This window comes from Phascolarctos cinereus, unplaced genomic scaffold (genome assembly GCF_003287225.1).
Source record: "Phascolarctos cinereus isolate Bilbo 61053 unplaced genomic scaffold, phaCin_HiC Scaffold_7;HRSCAF=346, whole genome shotgun sequence".
Taxonomy (NCBI): domain Eukaryota; kingdom Metazoa; phylum Chordata; class Mammalia; order Diprotodontia; family Phascolarctidae; genus Phascolarctos; species Phascolarctos cinereus.
The window spans coordinates 87,627,937-87,650,298 of NW_027556180.1; the positions used below are offsets into that span (position 1 = coordinate 87,627,937).

At 40.6% G+C, this 22,362-nt stretch overlaps 1 protein-coding gene across 1 annotated transcript in view; it reads left to right on the forward strand.

Moving 5' to 3' along the window:
- Positions 1 to 540: 540 nt before the first annotated feature.
- SIAH3 (siah E3 ubiquitin protein ligase family member 3) overlaps positions 541 to 22,362 on the forward strand; it is a 34,643-nt gene continuing 12,821 nt past the window's right edge. The window contains exon 1 of the mRNA XM_078147663.1: positions 541 to 634. Within this exon, the coding sequence (XP_078003789.1) occupies positions 541 to 634 (94 nt within the window). The remainder of the gene's footprint in view (positions 635 to 22,362) is intronic.

Here is a 22,362-nt window from a genome sequence, read left to right on the forward strand (position 1 = left end):
ATACTTAATGTCGTGAAAAATACTGGAGCATGAGCTTCATTGCTGACAAAGTGTGAGCTGCGTAAACTGAAAATACTGTTGTCCTATACAATCTGGTAAGCATCTCCAGCAACATTACTGGGACTGGTTTATGACCCTAAGACTTCAGGTCAGCTTGGAAACCTTGAGAAGGAGAAGAGTCAAGGCTGCATTATATGGAGTCTTTCTATGGAAATATTCTTGGCCACTCTAGTAAATGAGGTCTTAGGGTATTTACAATATAACCTGGTGGCCAGGTTATAGATAATTTTTTAGGCAACAAATGGAGGAGGGGGGCTCTAATAAAGCTGAGTTTCTTAGATAAATGTTTCACCACAGTGAAGTTTCAGGGGTCCCTGTGCCATACCTTAAGGTTTTCATAACTCTTCCTCGTGCACCTTAAGGGAATTGCTTTCCCTCTATTGGATTCCCAAGGGAGTCCTGTGTGGGAGGGAGTCTAGATGCACCTCCACAGCTCTGGGGGCTGACTGAATAGGAAACAGCTTCAAGGTCCAGAATAGCATGAACTATTCAGGTGATCCCAGCAGGGAGAATTCTCACAGCCATCAGGGAGACAGACAAGAGCTGAAACTTGGGCACCATGCCTATATCGACAGTAAGTTGAACTTAAAAAGTGTTGGTAGGTCTAATATGCCAGAAGTCATAATACAGCATTGCATTCTGTGAAGAGTCCTGTTCCAATTTGTATCAAGGAGCTATGTTAATCTGCTAAATGAGCTCCATGACTGGAGTTAGAACTAAGTTTTAAGGACACTGAGGATTCCATGCTGTTGGTTTTGGTAGCCCAGTAACCAAAGACTGCAATTAGGGATGCCTATACTTCCCAGGCTCTTGCCTCTTTCTCTTGCCACTTAAACTAAACAGGTCTGTACTGAGTTGTTTTCTTTCATATGCACTTTTGATTATTTCTGTCTGGTCTGACATTCTGCAGATGGCTTACTTACGTTTAAGCAAGGATATTTATGTATAGTGGTCTGACTCTGCTAGGATCAGGGACCATGGAGTAGATCGCCATCAATCATTTAGCCTTCTACCACTTATTGTCATGTCTTAGGTTCTTTTGTTAAGGATGATGCGTCAGTTATGATGTGTCTTTCATGTCTGTAGCCCTGTGAGGCTCTATTATTTCTTCCAGAGCTAGATCTTTGTTTCAGTCACTCAAACCTAAATGATCATGGTTTAAAAATCCACTTAATTAGATTAAAGAAAAACATAGTAAAATCCAAGGAAGCATTAGCCATTTATAATATAAATGTGATATTCCAAATGGTTCTCAGATTTAACCCTTCAAGCCAAGACCTCCTTTCAGGTTGGAGTCCAGTTCCTCCATATTTAGTCTTGAATGTATAGCCCAAGCATGAAAGAGAGACAGTTTCTAAGTCCAGCATATTATAATAGCTCTCTCATCTGCTGCTGCCCCAAGCACAGGACGATGGGTGATAATTATAACATAATAATATTTACTGGAGAGCCAGGTGACTAGACCTTGCAAAGGGTGATTACCATCACTACGGGAGTGGGTAAGCAATGGATTGGGGGCTGGGCTTCTCCAGTGGGGTCATTGCTGCTTTCACAGAAATTGGAATACCAGGGATCATGACTTCCAGGGTTCCTGGCTTGTCAGAGTAGGAGGAAAGCAGTCAGAGCACAGGAAAGAGGAGGGGGGAAACACCCCAAGTAAGTCCTATGTTCTCCTGGGTGAGGGGAAACCAAAGGAGATAGTCCTAGCTTCAGCACCTATCCTGATCATTATTTCGTGTTCTGTCTTCCAAAATTCTATGGTCTACTACTGTATCATAGATCTACCATTGCATTACCCCTACCCAAGCACTATGCATATCAAGAGGAAGAAGAGCAAATGAAATTAATTAAGAGCACCAGAGTACTGGCAAGGAAGTAGGGCTGCCTCCCCTTATACTTCCAAAGGAAAAAAAGAGAATATTAGTAATGAAATAATACATCAGGTTAAAGATAATCAAAAGCACATATAAAAGAAAAAAACCTCAGTACAGACTAGTCTAGCCTAAGCTTTAATATATGAGTAGTTGCCACTTTGATTCTCTGTATCCAGGAAGCTAACCCCAGACTTTCTGGCTCCCTGTGGTGGGTATGGTATTTTGGAAAAGCCAAAGGATTTGTATAAGACAGTACAAATATGGAGCTCTCCCTCAGGTGAACCAGAAGTTAAGTAGAGATAGGACAGATTCACAAGCAGAGACATAGATAGACAAGCAAAAGTCAATTTCCAGGAAAGTTTATTTGGAATGGGAGACAGAATAGATACTGAGAGGTGTCACAGGCATCAAAAGGGATGTGCTGATGAAATCACCTTCACATTTTTTAGCAATAACTATTGGCCCCCCATCCTATCTCTTCCAAATGGATCAAACAAGAATATATTTGTAAAATGCTTAGAACAGTGCCTGGCACACAATAGAGAAGAAATGCGTGTTCCCTTTCCTTCGCTCTTCCCTGCTTAATGTTCTGAGGCTGTGCTATGAACCTGCTCTAATCTTGTTTAGTTCCATTTTTTTCACATCCTTTCTATTTGAAACAAAAATTTTAAAATTTATAAAAGAAATTTAGGGTGATTTTTTTTATTATTTTAAATTTTAAGAATTAAACAAAAATATTTTTTCTCTCCCTTCTACCTCCTCCCAGCTCTCACACCATTGGAAAGAAGAAAAAACTAGAACAAAACCATTTTACTAACTATGTATAGTCAATCTAAACAAATTCCCTCATTGACTGTGTCCAAGAAATATATGTCTCATTTTGTACCTCTCTGGTGAATAGGTGGATAGCATGCTTCATTATTTTGGTCTTCTGGAACTGTGGATGTCATTTCATTGATTAGAGTTCTTAAGTAATTCAAAGTTGTAGAATGACTTTTCACTTTCTCCCAAGAAGTCACACTTAGAGAATATTAGCCATTATTCTCTTCAGATCAGGAGAACAAGTCTTTGAAATTTACTTCTATTTACTAACTTGCTAAGTAAGTGTCTCTTCTTCCTAACCAATGGGAAGGTATGGTGACAGGATTGTCCAGGGACCATAACAGGTAAAGACAGGTGTTCCATCATCTGAAACACAACACCCTGAAAATACCAAGATAGCCCCTTGACTTAGATAAGACTGTAGAACTTTAGACTCACGAGGGACCTTAGATCATTTTGCCCAATATTCTCAAATTACACTTGAGAAAACTGAAAATCTGAGAGGTAAAATTATTTTTCCAAGGTCATACAAATTGCAAGTGGTGGAGCTGGAATTTGAACCCAGCTCTTTTGACTTCCAATTCACTGTTCCTTCCATATATTTTTATGTCTTCTCAAAAGACTATGTCACTAGCTTCTGAAAGGGGGACTTCACTGTCCACTGAAAGCTTCTTAGGGTCAAAATAGAGCATCTCACCCCAAGTGGTCCAGGCCTGGTATAGGGGGAAAAACCCAGGGGGTATGTACACCATCTTGTTTTTCAGGGCTCCACAGGGACTGAAGAGTTTGTATTATAACAATGTGAACATTACATCATGCAAAGTATTAAACTGATTAACAATTAGTATTTTAATGTATACAATTCAGTGAACATGAGGCAGATGTTGCAAGTTTCTGATATCTTACAAACAAAATCTGTGTCCTTTCAAGGACTTTCAAGGAATCTTAAAGATGGGGGAAATGATATTGTACAAAATATCAGATCTTATTACTGAAAAGAGTACCAAAACCAATTGACCTCCATGCCCACTTTCCTATCTATACAAAATATTTATGAGAGTCATCTATATGGGAAGGAAGGGTATACTTGATGCAGATACTAGTGGGAAACAGGCAGACTTCTGCAAGCCCTATTCAATAATAGGCCCCATCTTTACCATTTCACAATTAACTGAAATATGTAGAAAATATAAGACCCTATTATAATTGTTGTTTGTTGATTACAAAAATAAAAGCAAGTGATTGGATGGAACAAAATATGACCTCATGAGAACTTTTATAACAATGTATCCTTTCAAATTTTCTTAGTCCCATTTAAATGTATTGTTTGGAAATGTATGTTTCTTATTTGTCCTTTTCCTCCATGTTTACCTATCCATGAATATATTATTTTCCCCCAATGGAATGTAAGCTCCTTGAGGACAGACAGTATCTCATTTTCATATTTTATCTCAGGCACCTAGCATAGTGTCTGTAACACAGTAGTTCTTTAAAAATGTTTGTCAAGTAATTGATTTGTCTCCCAGTTTGGTATAAACTGAGTTTAGATTATTTTAGAGGGTTCCAAATGAGCTGGGATGGGGGGTTCAAACAAAATGAAATGACTTGCTCCGGATCATATAGCCACAATCTAATATACCCCACCATGATCCTAATAGTTCATGTCAGTCCAGAATCGAGTGGAATGCGAGCTACACAAAGTAAAGCTGGATTATACCTTATCATCCAGACTTTGTATACTTTCTAAGTTAAGGGTGACTGCCTTTCCTAAACTGAAAAGTGGGATACCACTGAAAGGTGTGATTATAATAGTAACTGGCATTTATATAGCACTTTAAGGTGTGTGGAGCACTTTACAAACCATCTCATTTTGTCTTCACAACAACTCTTAGAGGTAGATGCTATATATTACCTGCATTTTACACACAGGGAAACTGAGGCATGCAGATTAAGTCATTTGCCCTGGGTCACAAAGCTAGTAAGTGTCTGAGGCCAAGTTGAACTCTGTAACTCTATCCACTGGGCCACCTAGTAGTCTAGGAGAGAAGAGGAGAAAGCTACTGTATATTAGATAAAATAGCAGTCATACTATTTCTGAGCTAAGCTGTTTTCCCTCTTTGAGCTCAAATCCAGGCCCTTCCCCATCACAAAAGCACATTTTTCTTCAACTCCTCCACTATGCCCAATACCATCGAGCACCCAACTTCTCATACTAGATTTGAGGAGACTTGAAAACTCTTGTTCTGGATTCTTGGTATTCATTCTTGCCAAGTTAGCTCTTCCTCTGACATGGATTTTCATAATATTTCAGACTGTCCATTCTCTGAGAAAGGATGTAGCTTCTGGGGCCCCAGGGCACCGATTAAAATATGACTTGGGGAGGTATAGCAACCTCTTGGAGAGGCTCTCCAGGGAGGATTTGGGGCTCACATCTTAGCTCTGTGAATGTGCCTCATTCCTCTCTTTCAAGTCAATTTGAATGATTACCTCAGTTCTTTGTTTGTTTGGTCCTTCATTCTCACAAATAGTCCCCCCTGAGTTGTATTCAGATGTATCATACTTGTAGACCACTCAACATATATACACAACCCAAATATTCTGCACAGACAAATGAGGGAGAGATCATTTCCATTTCAAAAGATGTTTTTGCTTTTTATTCTAAGAGATTTGACTCAGGATCTCTTTAAACAGTGAGCTATCCTGGTGGCATAAAAGGATCCTATGTGCAAAAATTCTAGATACCTATCACTTTTTAGGAACTCATCTGTTGTGAGTATATAACTGTAGAAATGTACAAAACATTGTTGGGTAGAATAGATAAGAATCTGCATTTTTGTAAATGCTGTTATGGTTTATCCCAGGGCACTGTCATAGAAAATCCCCTTAATCCAATTTTAAGAATCAAAGGATTTAGAGCTGAAAGGAAATTTAGAGATCTGTTAGTCCAATCATCCAATTTTATAGTTTAGAAAAATGAGACCCAGAGAGGGGGAGGAACTCACCCAAAGCCATTAAGGTTTTAAGTGGCAAAATTGGGATTCAAACCCAGGTGCCATGAAAATACATACTTCAGGAAGGACATTGACAAACTGGAGCTTGTCTAAAGAAGAGTCGCGGGAAAGGGAAGGACTCTAGAAATCATTCCCGATGAAGATAAGTTAGGGGAACTGGGGGTGTTTGATCTGAAGCAGAGAAGACCTCGAGGGGATAGAACAGCTATCTTCTGGTACTTGAAGGAATATTCTGTGAAAGAGAGATTATTACATTTATTCTGCTTGGTCCTAAGGGTCAGAAGTAGGACAAAAAATGGGTGAAAGTTGATTTCAAGAAAAAACTTGCTCACAATTAGAACTGAACAAAAGTGAAATGGGCTGCTTCATGGACTTTGGGATTCACCATAGCAGAAGTTTTTCAAGTACAGGCTGAATAAGCAATTACTGGATATATTGTAGTTTCTTGTTCACTTTCCAGTTGAGGTCACTCAAAAGACCAAGGTTAAGTCGCTTACCCAGAGTAACACAGGCATCACGTGGATGAGATGGGATTCCAGTTTCCTTTTGGCCACAGTCTATCACTTCAACCTCTACCTTGTCTAGAATCAAAGAATTTTTGGGTATTTTAGAGCTGGAAGGAAGCTTACAGATCATCTGTTCTAATCCTCTCATTTCACACCTGTGGCAAAGTTTAGCGTTGTTGTCATTGTCTTCATTGTTGTTGTTGAGTCTTGTCTGACTCTTTGTGACCCCATTTGGGGTTTCTTGGCAAAGATACTGGAATAGTTTCCCTTTCCTTCTCCAGCTCATCTTACAGATGAGGAAACTGAGGCAAACAGGGTTAAGTGACTTGCCCAGGGTCTGAAGTCAGATTTGAATTCTGGAAGATGAGTCTTCCTGACTCCAGTCTCAGAGCTCTATCCACTATGCCACTTGGCTGCCCCAAAGTCATTTACCCAAGGAGAAAATAAAGGTGGATGGAGGTTTGGACCCTTATTTCCCAACTTTTAGTTAAGTGCTCTTTCCATTACGCCTTGCGAAGTCTTATTTCTCACATCTTAGGCTGTTCAGTCCTATAAACACACTAATAATTCCCATCTTTTTGCCTATGCTCTCATTGATTTCTTTCTCATAGACTACTCTCCTCTCTCCATTATCTATCCAAGCTCCATCTAGCACTCAAGGTCTGCCAGTCTTCTATGAATCCTTCCCTGACCACTGCTGCACTTAGTGCCATCCGTGCCTCCCACTACAACCCAAGGAATAAAGACCCTCTTAACCCCTATTTCTGCTCTATAATCTACTCAGCATTGGAGTGAGTCCTGGGATAGAGCTGAGCTGGCTGAGGGAGAGTACCTTCAAACATACCTTACTCCTTGAGAAGAGCCCTGGCCTCAGGATTTTGCTGACCCCCTTCTTGACTGTTAGACAGGACCAGACACTGGACATCTGCTCTGCTGCTGAATGCGTGCTTCTGCCTCCATCCGCTTCTCCGGGATTGAGAATCAAATCAACAATACCTTTGTTACTATAAAATACATAGCAATCTACTTCTTTTGGCTCCTCTCAGAATCCCTGGGATTCTAGGTTGCCCAGGAGGAAGCTCCTTTTCCTAATCATCCTTTGCTGCTACCTCCTATCCATCCTTATCAAGCCTATTTCTCTGGTGTCCCTATCCTTCCATTGTACCCTCTGAAACCCCTGTTCTATTGTTACAACCCACCCTTCATATTAAAAATGTTCCCTTCCCAACAAAAATACTTCCTGTATATTCTGTATTTAGTAATTGTGCGCATACTGTTTCTGACCAATAGGATGTAAGCACCTTGAGGCTGGGGGCTGTTTCCTATTTTTTTTCTTTATACCCCCTGGTCTAGCATTCAGTAAAGGCTTGTGGGATTAAATTATCTCCCTCTCTTTTGAATGTCTAAAATCATAACATCTTAAAGCTACATGGGACCTACGAAATCATATCATCTAACCTGGTCATTTTATAGACCAGGAAACCGAAGCCTAGGGAAATTCAAATCACTTGTCCAAGGACATGCAGCTGTTTAGCTGTTTAGTAGCCTTCCTGGAACTAACTTGCTAATTCTTGGTTTCCTCCCTGATACCCTGGGCTGGCTTACTACTGTAGCACTTAGAGTCTGTATCACACTCCTTAGCACTTAATTATTCCTTGCCATATATCACTGGTGGTAGTTTCTTGTGTGTTAGGTTCACCTAAACCTCTCAGCAGCCATCACTACATCCCATAACTCCTTATCTCTCTCAGCAACAGCTCAGTAATAGGTACATGGTAGATGATGATTGAGTCCTGGTTGATTGATAATAAACCCGAGTCAGAAATCTAGAGAATGTGCAGCCCCACTCACAGAGGAAAAAAAAAACCTTTCAAGGTCATGTGAATAGGAAGGCTCAGGAGTCTTCCTCTCTTCTGCCCATACACAGCACCTGAAGACCCTGCTCATTAAGATAAGGTTCCATCTCATTACTGTGGCAACCCTTGCTGGAGCCCTTAATTTCTCATGTTAAAACAGCAAATGAGATGATCCAAGCATGATTTCTAATAGGTACCATGGGTCAGTCGTTATTCATTTGTTCTAGTGCTTTTCACTTGACCGGCTGAGATGAAAATTTGTCCTGATCCTGGCAAGAGCTATAAATTAGTTTTATGCCTATACTAAATTGAGATGCATAAAGAAGAGAGAGGTTGGGAAAGATGACCAGATTTGAACTGCTCCCCAGCTGTACATATCGTGAGCTAGTTTTCACTGGGAATGAATCAGACAGATTAAATGAAGGATTGTGCCAGGCAGGAAATGGACACTCTTTACAAGTTGCTGAGTGCCAGACTAACCCCTTAATGTAAATTAGCAAGGGTATTGGTAAATATTTAACAACAACTTTCTTTTTTAAAATGTACTCACAACATACTTTTAAGTTTAATTGGCATTATTAAGATTTTGTCTGTCACTTTCTTAAGTCTAGACAATCAACAAAATAAGACCTGGTTTGTAACTTTTGCTAATTTTTGAGGTGTAAATGGTCATGATGAAAATTTAACAATCATCTCTCTTCAGCTGCTTTGACCTGGTTGCAACATACCCCATGAATATAAGTTAAGACTGGAAAGGCAAGTTGGGGTTAGACTGTGGAGGGCTTTGAATAAGAAATCAAGTAATTTATTATGTTACATAATAAGAATACAGAGTTTATTATATTTTACTTAGGAGGCAAGAGGGAGCTACTGAAGGTTTTTGTGTAAGGGAGTGACTTGATTTGATTTAGGTATTTGCAATCGTGGGAAGGTGGTAAGAATAGATCAAAGCAAGAATACTCAGCCATTATATGAGAAAGGTAATCAGGAGCACTTTGTTCTCTCCTTACAAGACATTAAATTAAATAGATTTATTTGAAAATATCATTATTTCTTATTATCTGTGCTAGTGGAATAGATAATATAATACAATAAATAATCTCCAAATGACCAGTATGACATATTTTTCCTTACCATAGGATTTACTTTCCTAATTATGTTTTGCAGTGGTTTAATAATAAAATTAGTTCTCATTCTTGAGCACACTTGACAATTTATGAGTCAAACTGGGTGATGGAGGGAAACCATACTAAAAAGCAGTATTTGCTAGAGATAGCAGTAATTTGCTAGAGAGCCTGAGTAGTGAATAGAGAGTTGCTTGGAACTCAGAAAGAATGAGGGTCAAGTCCTACTTCTAATACATCCTGTCCCTGTAACCCCCTGGCAAGTCACTGGACCTCTCAGTGCCCCTAGGCAGTTCACTAAGGCAATAAATGGCACACAGGTTGATAGAGAGCTGGCCTTGGACCTAAGAAAACTTGTTTTCAAGTTCCACCTCAGACCCATATGGGTTTTGTGATCCTGGGCAAGTTACATAACCTCTCTCTGCTCTAGCCAATGGTGTCAAACTCAATATAAATGGTGGCCATTAAACTGTACACAAGGATCCCTGTGAGCCACATATTCACTTAGAAAACCACACATGTTTATATATTTCTTTTTTTAATAATATGTCAACAGATTAAAATCAGATAGGAATTACATTTTAATTTGGTTTGGGCCACACTGATTCTAGAATGTTGTGGATTCCACACACATGGTCGACACCTCTGCTCGAGGCAACTCTCTGAGACTGCAAGTTGTAGAGAAAAGGCCATCCTGCATTGGTGGAGGGAGTTTCATCATCCAGGGAGTTCTGTGTACCATTGAAACCACAGATCCAGTCCCTATCCCTTTGCCCTAAGTAATCATGCTATTGTTTGTATTTATAGAGCCCTTTCAAGTAGTTTTAAAATCTTACCAAATCATTTTTAAAGCTTCTTTGCTGTTATGTGGTAGAGACACAGAACGCTCTGCCATTATCATTTTACTCATATGAAAATTGGGCCAGAAAGTGGTAAAGTAACTTGCTCATGGTCCCACAGAGTGAAGGATACAGCTGGGATGGGACCAGAGGTCTTGTTGTTGTTCAGTCATTTCAGTCATTTCTGACTCTTCATGACCCCATTTGGAGTTTTCTTGGCAAAGACACGGTAGTGGTTTGCCATTTCCTTCTTCAGCTCATCTTACAGATGAGGAAACTGAAGCCAACAGGGTTAAGTGACTCGCCCAGGGTCACACAGCTAGTTAGTGTCTGAAGCTGGATTTGAACTCAGGAAGATGAGTCTTCGTGACTCCAGGGTTGGTGCTCTATCCACCATGCCACCAATCCTCAACCTCTCCCTATGATACAGACCAACTCACACTCATTCTCCAGCTAAACTACTCACTAGCCTCAGGTATGTTTGTGTTGTCCACTGAGGCACTCTCTTTTTCTGGAAGGAGATTACCAACAGTCCAACACTACACCAGTCAGATAGCTGTGTTGACCAAGACTTTGTTATCATGGTCCCCAGATGGCAGGATGCCTCTATAGAGACCAGCTTTTAGGACCCAACATGACTCCATCTCACAAGTTGGGGCTATTTGTTTCTATGTGCTGCTTTAAGCTCCATTTGTCTTTATACTCCCTCAAAGGAGGTTCACCTGAGGCATATCCTGGGCACTTACAAAGATCTGCTACATGGGGCTCAAAACATGCCCGCAAATCTATTGGGGATGCTCACCCAAAAACAGTTCCTCTTATTCATGCACTGATTCACACATCTTCAGCTTGCTGGGCTCATCAATAACTAATCACTCTCTCACCCTAGCTCACATCAAGTATCACTCCAAGACTAACACTTGTCTCCCCTCAAATCCCACTCCAAATACAATTTGCAGCACTTTCTATCTTAACCACCAGGACTTCGTCACAACTGCCCCGATTACCAGTCTCATATAAGGATGCAAAGGGGATAATCAGTCACTTTGGATGGCTGTGAGCTCTCTTCAACCCTATCATACAGCTGTCTTGGTTTCTATTGCATTTGGAAAGTACAGTGTATGGCTTAGTTTCCTTACCTGCCCAACACTGAGAAGAAGATATTTTGTCTTGACTCCCTCATCCATCAATTCCCAGGGAGTGTTGCAAAGACATACCAAGTTATTATTGTCAAGTTCTTTTGCAAAGGTCAGGTGCTATAGAAATGTCAAGTAAAGATGAATCCCCAACATATGCATGTTTAGGTTATGTTCTGAAAATAATTTTTACACTAGTCCTCCATTGTTTGTTACTCAATACACATTTTCTCATAAAATAATATTATTTAAGACATATGATGATAGCTTTCCTCTAACCCACAGATATGCCTAAGTATGGTACAATCCTAATAGAATCATAGATTCAGGGCTAAAAAGGACCTTAAAAGTCATCAAGGCCAATACCTTCATTTTACAGATGAAGCAATTGAGGAATACTCAGGGAACTCACATGACCAGTAAGTGTCTGAGGCAGGACCTGAATTCAAGTCTTGTGGCTCTATCCACAAAGAATCCAGCAGTCTATCACGGCTCCACACTATATGTGTTCCATATGGGAACACATCTGTGATGGAAAAAGAGAGTCTGACCTCCCCTTTCATTGGCCCCGCCTAACAAGCAATAAGAAGAAGGACTCCACCAGCTTAGCTACAAGCCAGGGTATTTTGGAGGGGAAGGGACTCAAGCAGAATGGAGGGTAGAAGGAGGTTGGTGAAGGAAGAACAGGGATAGGGACTCTGTTGTGGACTGGGAAGGGGACTGAAGTAGGTCTGCTGATTGCATTATTTATGTCGGTAATGGGCATAAGGGTACATGTGTTTGTAAGGAAGGTTCTGTGTAGACTTTAACTACAGAAATATGAATTAGTATTGATAAAAGCAACAAGAACAATTTGGATTTAGCAGTAAGGAACAGTAGGGGTAGGGCCTCTGACAAGTTATAAATCCCTCCCTCGCCCCAGGGACATTTTTCCACCTAGGTCTGGCTTCCCCAGTTCACCTCCATTCTTCTCTTTCTCTAGGTGAGGGATCAGCCCACCAAAGTACTCCCTTCATTGTGAACAATTAATTAATCTGGGATTTGTAGACCCCCCCTCAAAGGGTGCATGGAGAGATTACAGGGGGTCTATGAACTTGCTTGGGGAAAATTACATCTTTATTTTCACTAACCTCTGCATGAAATTTAGCATTTCCTTCAATTATGAATTTTTAAAAACAATTAACCTAAGAAGGCATCCATAGGCTTCACCACACTTTCAAATGAGTGCGTGGAACACAAAAATGGTGAAGAACTCTTGGATTAAATCATTCCCTCCCCTGCCACTTTGTATCACCTCCTCTCCCTCCCTGTTTTAAATATCATTTAGGTCCCTTTGGAGAGAAAGTTGCATCAAGGTGTTAAAGGGTCAATAGGTATACAAAAGAGAGAAGAAAGTTTTATCTTCATTTCTGAAAACAAAAAACATATTTAGGTTATCCAGCTCACTTTACCACAGAATTGGGGAAGAAGGAGAAGTCCCTGGAATAAAGAGCAAGGCTGGGCCTCTAATTGGGAAATGGGTCTGCAATGGCCTGCAATAGCAACTGTGGTTCTTGAGCTATGTGTACGTGTGTATGCGTGTGGGGGGGGGGGCGGGGGTAGAGGGTGGGAGTGGGTATGGGGGTGTGGGTAGGTATTGGGAAGAGGAAGGTGGCTAACATAGCCCTGGACAACAGGACATGAATGAAGCATGGTCCATATGACTGCCTCACTCAGTCCTCTGACTCTAATTTACTTATGGTAATAGCTAGCATTTATATCATGCTTTAAGGTTTGTAAAGCACTTTACCTACATTATCTCATTTGATTCTCACAACAACCCTGTGGGGCGGGTGCTATTATTACCCATTTTATAGATGAGAAATCTGAGGCTGAGAGTTTAAGTGGCTTGTCTAGGAGACATAATTTGGATTCAGGTCTCCCCGACTCTATGTTCAAACCCAGTTGCTTCATCTAAGTTACTCCTATCAGCCTGACAGAAAAGTCTCTTTTGCCCTTCAGGACTCCAGCTAGTCTTTGGCTTTTTGGGCCAATGCACAACTCTAATACCTCCTTGTGACAGGCTCACTCTCCTATCATATGCTCAGGAGACCCTGATGGAGCAGTTTGGTTTTCCACTCAGTGGGTTTTCTTCCTGAGTCATGGACAAAGAGAGATGGAGGGCCAGGAACACACTTGGAGGGGATGAACGCTCATATGACAAGAGTCTGAGGGGCAGACCCCAGGTTTCTTTTTATTCCTCCCTGCCTATCTCAAGTCTTTCCTCCGTACTAAAGAGGTCTTGTCAGAAGCTGGAATGGACAGAGATGATATGAGGGGAGGGGAGCAAAGGCTGTGTCAGAGGGTATAGAAAACACTTCTATACCTTCAGCAGCTAGAAACCATTGAGCTGAGCACCTCACTAGAAAAAGAGGAAATAGGTAGAATAGGAAGCTATGAAATGTCATCCTTCCTCTGCCCCATGCCTGGTCCTGTCCTCCTTGGAAGCAGTGGCTTCAAGTTGTACTGTAGATTCTGTCTCCTTCCCACCATTTCACCTCCTCCCCCCAACCCCATCACCTGTACCCCGCCCAACACTCAAATGGGATGAAGTCTCCATGGCTTCTTCCACAACATAGCTTTATGTCCTAAGGTCCAAGGCCTCCCCTCTCCATCCCCAAACTGAATTTGCCATAAAAAGTTGATTTGAGGGCATCTTTCACTCTGCTTGCCTTAGGTAGTTTCTGTGGATCTGGCCCCAAATACCAGCATTACTAACTACAGCACCAGGGGTTGGTCCTAAGGGATAGAGAGAGGGAGAGCAGAAGAAAATTGGGTTGTCTGCCAGAGTAGGGGAAAAAGGGGAAGTTCCATAGCCATTGGGCCGCCTAGCTGTGGTTCATGATTGTCAAAGGTCTTTCACATAAAAGGGATATGGAAAAGTCAGGTGTTTTTTGGGAACTGGGTGTTTGTTACCTGTATTTAAGATGGGAAGAAAAATCCCAGGGAAGGCCCGAAAATGAAGATTTGGAGCACAGAGAGTCTCCCTTGCCTCCTTGCAAGATTTTTCATTGCTCCTGTTCCGTGGAGTGAGCACCTAGTTCCATGACTAACCAGGTACCCTTTAGAAACATTAAATTCACAGAAGTCTATTTTTTTTCCCCAAGACAGAGGAGGAGGAGGAGAAGGAGGACGGGTCGTCAGGACCTTCTCAACTTATCACCCTCTATAAATAGGTTCAATTTTCTCTTGCTGTAGGTGGGACACATGTTCGGCTGAATTTTGACCTCTTTCCTCATCTGCTCACTTCTAATGAAGAACCAAAGTCAGATTGCATAAAAACACCTTCCCCCTCCCCATAGGCTTTGAGATGAGGGGAGGAGCAGGTGGTAGGAAAGGAGTGAATTGCACAACTCATAGCTCTGCCAGGCGCTGGACAGCATCATTCTCAGCCTGTTCTTCTATAAATAAGTCTCTTCTTTCTTACTACAAAGGCTTTACTCCCCATATGGTGGAAAAGCTTCAAGGGAACATAACAGCATTTTCTTTATTTATTTTTCTATATTTATGTTATTTGATTTCTGTATAAAGTGAAGAGAGGAAAGTGTCTGCAAACCTTGAACACAAAAACCCAATTTAGTCTTTCAGGTGTCAAGTAAATAGTAGGAAATTGTGGGCAGCCATGGAAAATGGAGAATTTACTCATTCTTACCAAGCTGTCTTCTAACAGATGAACTCAAATTCCTTGAAAAGAAAGAAAATAAACAATTCTCTATTGCCTGCTTGAGGATTACTCAATGGCTATGCTCCCCTTCTGTTTTGTTTCTGAACATCCTCAGGGTCATGTGGCTTTCTGACTCAACATAGAGTTAATGAAATGGCAACCACATCTGTTAACTGAATGGTTAACAGTTCAAGTTACCATTCTTGTAAAATAGATCAGCTACTTTAACTTCTCAATATAGATAATGGAAATAGCTAAGTATAATACTTGGGCTTCCACTTCACTCATTGCCTCTCCTCTCCCCCAACCCCAAACAAAACAAAACTACCCCAGGTTTGAGGTACTCTGGAAGTCATAACCCATTAAAAACCATAGCCTCCAAGTCCCCACTTTTATAAGACAGCCAGTAGACATATTAATTCAAAACAAAAGACATCTATCTAATCAAACAGTGGAGCAAATAAAGTTGTAGGAAAAGATTCCACTCTGAGTTTCATCTTACACCCAGCAAATGGGCAAAGATAACCAAAACAAAACAAAAAAGCAAGCAATGTTAGGTAGATTGTAGAGAGACAGATGCACTAACATACTGTTGTTGGAGCTGTGAATCGGTCCAGTCATCAGGGAAAACAAATTGGAATTCTTCAGGAAAAGTGACTGAACCAGAGATAACTACTAGGCAAATGCCCCAAAGAGGTTAAAGTAAGACATAAAGATACCAAAATATTCATAGCAGCGCTTTTTGTGATAACAGCTGAAAAGAAATTGTCTGACCATCAGCTGGTAACAGGGAATCAAACAAGTGTATGAATATAATGGAATATTATTATGTTGGAAGAAATGACAAGTGTGAAAAATTCAGAAAAACATGAGAAATCTTATATAATTTTATATATATTAACTGATGGAATATGAAATAAGCAGAACCTGAAGAACTATATGCATAATGTCTATAATAATGTAAATAAAACAAAAACTAAAAGGAAGATAAAATCTGACTAAATGTAATAACCAATATTGGCCTCAGAGAATAGCCAGTGAAACACACTCTCCTCCTCTTGGCAGAGAGGTAGAGCACTATGGGAGCGGAATGTTGCATACATTCTCAGATATGGTCACTTTTTTGTTGTTTTTATTTAACTTTTTCTTTATTACAACGAAAGGTTCAGTTCTGAGTGGGAGAGTACCTATATGACTAGTAGGTAAAAACAAAAGGTATCAATTAAATGTGTTTAGAGTTTTGTTTTTTTTAAAAGAAGAAGAGTTCTTCCTAAGGACATATTTGTTCATCTGCATTTTACCACACCACCAGTGGAGTAAGGCACATACACACAGATGTCCACAAAACATGCATGTCCAAGGAACATGCAAGGGAGCATGGACCAGGAACTTGTGTGGCTAGGGTACATGTATGGAGGGTACATGCATACTCCAGGGTTGCCTTTGTATTCTAGTAACATCATCATGCTGCTATGTGGCATTGTCTCTGCTGTATTTTTCTGTACTACCCTCTCTGGACTTCAGCTCTTCCCATCTACTGGCTCCCTGCTCCTATGTATCAAGGTGTGGTCACTAGAAAGCCTCTCCCTGGTGAGAACAGACTGAACTCTTTTCATTTATAACACAATCTATGAGCCCTCATACCTAGCTAAGAGCAGTAGAACAAAAGCCAGACAGCATTCCCCCAAGCTAAGATTGAGTCTATTCTTTTGACTACCTATGACTGATGATTTGAAGGCTGTGGTCCCAGACAACCATCTGATTTAGAATTAGGAAAATCTTTGTAACTCCCATCTGAACCTTTGATCCATTTGCCCCACCCAACTCCATTTTCGGGGGCTCTGTCAAATAAAACTCAGCAGAGTTGTGTAGAAGTTGAAATGACAAAACTGACTTTGACCTCTTTTTGAATGGCATTCAAATGAAGTTGAGTAAGAATAAAAGCTAAGCAAAAAGAGAAAAATAATTGCCCAGAATTTTCCTGGTCCATGTTACTGCTTTTCACACACACACACACACACACACACACACACACACACACACACACACATATATATGGGTTATGTGCATATATGTGTGTGTGTGTGTGTGTGTGTGTATGTGTGTGTATGTATATATGTATATATATAATATAGGTACTAGACATATGATTTCCCTGATAGAGGGAACTTTCTAGTGAGAAAATTCCCTCTACAAATGCAGGTCAGCATTTTCTCTGCAACTTATCATCTAAAAGAGGCATTCAGAGCACCAAGAGGTTAAATGACTTTCCCAATCAGCATGAGCCAAAAATGGGACTTGAATCCAGGCCAGTTCTGTGTCTACTCTGCCGTGCTGTCTCTCTTCCTTAGGGCTGCAACTCAAACAAATGATTACAAAGTACTTTGTGAAGGATGCAGTGGAAAGAGTATTGGACTTGGAGACAAAGGATCTGGGTTCAAATCTTGACTGTGCCACTTATTATGACTTTAGGAGTAGGGGTGGTACTGGAAAAAGCACTTACTCTATGGTCAGAGAATCTAGGTTCAAATCCTGTTTCATATACTCACTACCTATGACATCTTGGGCAAGCCTCAACGCTCCTAAGGTTTCCTCCTCTGGATTATGAAGGAGTTGAATTAGATGATCTCGAAATTCTCTGCTCTAAATCTAAAATCCCAATCCTAAATAAAGACCACATATAAGTAAGAGATTGCTACAGGAAATGGGCATTATTGGATTCAACCTTAACTTTCTTTTTCCAGTACAAGTTGTCTAGATGGTCACTGAGTTCCTTTTGGCTCTGAGACATTGTTATTTGGCGACTATATGGATGTTTCTTTCATTTCCCTCTCTTTCCTTTTTCTGCCATTCCTCTTTCTCCCACGCATGAGAGTATGGCATCTTCCCTAGTTACTCTTTCTAAAGCTAGGCATAGTTTGAGCCTCAGAATACTCTCTCAGATTCTATGTATTAAATTGAGATTCACTTTCATTAGTCACGTGCAGCCCTTAGTAGATGAAACAGCTCAGGACCTACTTTTGAATTTCTCCAGTTGCACAAATATACACAAAATTGCAAAGAAACCTAAAAAAGAATTCTGCCTGCCTGAAATGAAGTGCATTAGAAAACTGCAAAACCATGACCAAAATGCTTGTGTGAGAACCATGGGGAAAGTTTTTTAAGGGATGGGGAGGAAAGGAGTGCAAGGAAGGTTTTATGAAGGATAGGACATTTGAGTTAGTGTTTAAAGGATGGGTAGAATTTCAGCAAGTGATAAGGGCAAGGGAGAGCATTCCAAGCATAAGGCATAATATGAGCAAAGGCATGGAGGTGGGAAAGCCTAGAGCATGTTCATGGCTCTCATATCTGGGGAGGAAACATTTCCTTGAGGTGTAGCTGCAGGTGTGGGCTGTGGTCTCTTTGTGGAATATCAATGACTGTTCCTAAGTTCTTTGCCTGTGATGAAATCTGCTACAGATATGACAGCTCCTACTGTCTGTCAAAGCCTCCCCTGAGGTGAACAAACCAATCACAAAGGTGCACAGTCTTATGTGGATTTGGCACTCATAGCCTCAGGGTCCCTCAATTAAAGTCTAGTGGTCTATCTTCTCTCATTATTGGCCCAATGAACAACTCTAGCCTCTCAGTAGGGCCCACTCAGGAGAGGAGTTTGACCACACAGGGCATTGAAATGTAATCTTGGGGACATCTGGAATTGCTTGGGTTTATGGGGAGAATTCTTGTCATCTTGAAGTGGATTTGGCACTGTTTTCTCAGTTGAAAACAATCAACCTGCTTCCAGGAGATAATGCTGTTGCTGTAGTAACTCAGTAGTGAATACTGGATGAAAGAAAGAGTTATTAGGGCTGGGCAGAGCAGTGAAGTCCCCAAACCCAACGGGAAGCAAATTTCCTCTCTCCTTGTCCTTATTTTTCCTCCACTCCTCCCAATATTTTTGTATAAGAACAGAAAGCTAGGTGTAGGCTTATAGATTTAAAGCCATAGAAATAATTTAATTCAACTTCTTCATTTTAGAGATGAGGAAACTGAATCCTACATGGTGAAATAACTTGTTCAAGGTCACACCGATGGCTGAAAGAAGATTTGAACCCAGATCCAGAGAACCTGGATACCATATTGCTTTTCATTATATTTATGTTTATTCTGTCCCTCATATCACTCACAGAGACCTTCATCGTTATTAATATTCTGCAGTCTATTTGTACTCACCCTGGTATTGATCCATCATTCTTTGGACTTCCAACAGCTGTGATTCTTTGTAGAGAGTGTTGTACTATGATTCACAACCATGTAGCATCAGAAGATAATATTATTGTTAAAAGATGTGCCTTTGTGGCAGGAGCATTTGGGGATCATTGAAAGGACTTGCCAATTTCACCAATGTGACCAAGCCAGATCTCCTCTTCTTGTTCAATTTTGGGTTTATTTTATTGTCTATCTGCCATGCTTGCCCAAGATAGAGGTACTGATGAGTTCATGCCATGGCTACAATCTAAAGATACGTCATTATCTAGGTAATAGACATTCTATTTTATCACTCAAGGGGTCTTTCCTCGTATCCTCTCATAAGGGTTTACTCAGAAATGTCAGCCAATAGTCAATATTTATTAAACATACTGTGTGCCAAGCACCATGCTAAATGCTAGAGATACAAAGGAAGTCCCTGTCCTCAAGGAGCTGGACTGGAAGGTATATAAGCTCCTTCCAATTCTGAGATTGGATTCTATTCCAAGCCCCTGCTGCGTGTGCAATTCTCTTACCAGATGAGCTATTTGTAATTTGGCTTGCAGTCTGTAGTGGGTAGAGAGGAAAAAACAAAAACAGCAGCCCTGTATAAACCAGTCTTTACCAGACTGAGGGCCGGTCCTCAAGTGATCTTAGAGATGTATTCATAATTAATAGGGCTTCAGATAATTACATTTTAACTCAAAATTACTCATATCAGCCTGAGGTTTCATTTAGCAATCTCAGACTGGAAAATCTGATGTTCTACAAAAAGTTGCCTTTGGAGTGGGGAGGGTGGTATTTCATCTTCAAAATTTATAAAACTCATTAGCATGCCCCAAACCTGGTAGATGAAAAACAGCCACAGATTAAAAAGAGCCACAGTCTCTCAACTAGATAATAGAACTGAGGTGATGTCTTCACCTGGCTGGGAGCTAATAAAAAATGAATCGCGGAAGTAGGGGCCTGGCCCTTTCTTAGCTGAATGCAAATTGGGAGTCAGAAATGGCCCCCAGTAGTGAGGAAGTTGAGGAAGGATATGGATCAATTTCGGAGGACAGATTTCCTGGGTTGAATCAGCGAAGGTACATATGTAGACTTCCTAGATGCATACATACACTGATGTATGTATGCATACACTGATGCATACATAAAGGTTAGATAAACAATAAGAGGCAATGCCCTGTGTGTCAGTTCTAGTCATCTTCTAAAAAGAATAGTTGAAATGTTAATATCACCCTGGGATGAGTTCTCTATCCTTGAAGCATTTTTGTTTCAATTTCAGAGAACGAAACCTGTTCATTTGTCTGAACCAGAAATGATAGGATCAGAGATTTGGAAGAGAAAGGGACCCAGGAGAACACTTAGACCATTTCCCCCACCCACCTCATTTTATAGATGTGGAAACTGAGGCCCAGAGAAATGAGGTGATTTAATCAAGGTTAATCTCCTTGAAAATGCAAGGAAATACTCTGGACTTGGCATCAGGGGACTCTATGAATCTAGCCTGACCTTTTCTTAGTCACCTTGGGTAAATCATTCAACTTCTCCAATCTAATCTAGAAGCAGCTAGGTGGCCCAATAGATAGAAAGCTAGAACATGAGCTCCAATCTGGCCTCTCACACTTATTATCTGGGGGGAGGGGGTTGCATCTCCAGTCATCCTGATCCTGAGCTCACCTGACTCTGGAGGAGAAAGTGAGGCTGGTGATTTTGCACAGCCCTCCCTCACTTAAATCCAATTCACTTGCAAGTCATGATGTCATCTTCCTGATGTCATGGTCCTTTTCGAAAACAAAGGACAAACAGCAACACTTATTATCTCTGTGACCCTGAATGAGTCTCTCTACTTCTGTCTGCCTCAGTTTCCTCACTGCAAAATGGAGTTAATAACAGCACCTACTTCCCTATGCTGTTACAAGGATCAACTGAAATAATATTTATAAAGTATTTGCAAATATTAAATGCTAGCTATTACTATTATCATCCTCATTTTTCTCATCTGCAAAATGAGGGTGAAAGGAATCCTGGAATATTGGATAAAGGGTAACCCTCAGAGTCAGGAAGACCTAGATTCAATAAACTCATTCAGTTCCTCCAGGGATCTCTGTTAGACAGTAAGTTGGAACAAGTTAGTATTCTTTTCAGTGGAGTCAGTGTCCACACTGGGAGATGCTTGCTCTGATGAAATATCAAGCCTGGACTAAAAAAGAAAGAAAAGTGGGCTAGGAGTGATGGAAGCAAATAATAATACAGTATTTATAGCATATGGTGAATAATAATATAATATATATGAGGATCAAATGAGATGATGCATACAAAGCTCTTTGTAACAGTCAAGTGCTATATAAATATAAGTAGTTAAAGTGGTAGTAGTAATAGTAGTAGTACAAATAGTAGTAGTAGTTGTTATTGTAGTTGTTGTTTGATACTATCTAGTCACTGGGGCTATATTGTGGAGAATTGTTAAAATAACTTTCTTCTGAAGGAATCATGCTCTTTAAGGATTGGGCTACCTCATGTTTTTATGTGGCAGCTGCTTGCACACACTGATGCACACATTTGGAGATAACAGCAGCAGAGATGTAGGGGAAAAGCTAGGAGGAAAGAGTCCTGGTAGCAGGGGAATATTTGAAAAGCACAAAGCCCTCCCAGGGAAGTGGTGCTCTGAGCATTGTTAATAAATTATTAAACAAGTGATCTTACCATGTGCCCAGAGTTGTGCCAACCACTGAGAGTGGGAACACAGAATAAATAGGACAGGATTTCTGCTTTAAGGAGACTCTAGTTGGGGAACAAATTGCCAAGGAGCATCACATCCAGGAAACAAGAGTGAACAGCACAAGGCAATGTATACTTGTAACCCATTTCCCTGGAGCCCCAAACTCTAGGCTTACATAGATCCCAGTTAAATCTTAAGGGATTCTCTAGAATTAATATCCTCTATGGCTCTTTTGAAAGAAATTAATTCAGAGTATTTATTGGAAGGTCAATACTGAAGTTTAAATGTTAGCCACATAATGAGAAGATAAGACTTATTGGAAAAGACCCTGATGTTGGGAAAGATGGAAGGCAAAAGGAAAAGGGGATGGCAGAGGATAAGTTGGATGGATAGTGTGGTGGAAACGACGAACATGAGCTTGAACAGACTTTGGGAGATAGTGGAGGACAGAAGGGTCTGGCATGTTATTGTCCAAAGGGTCA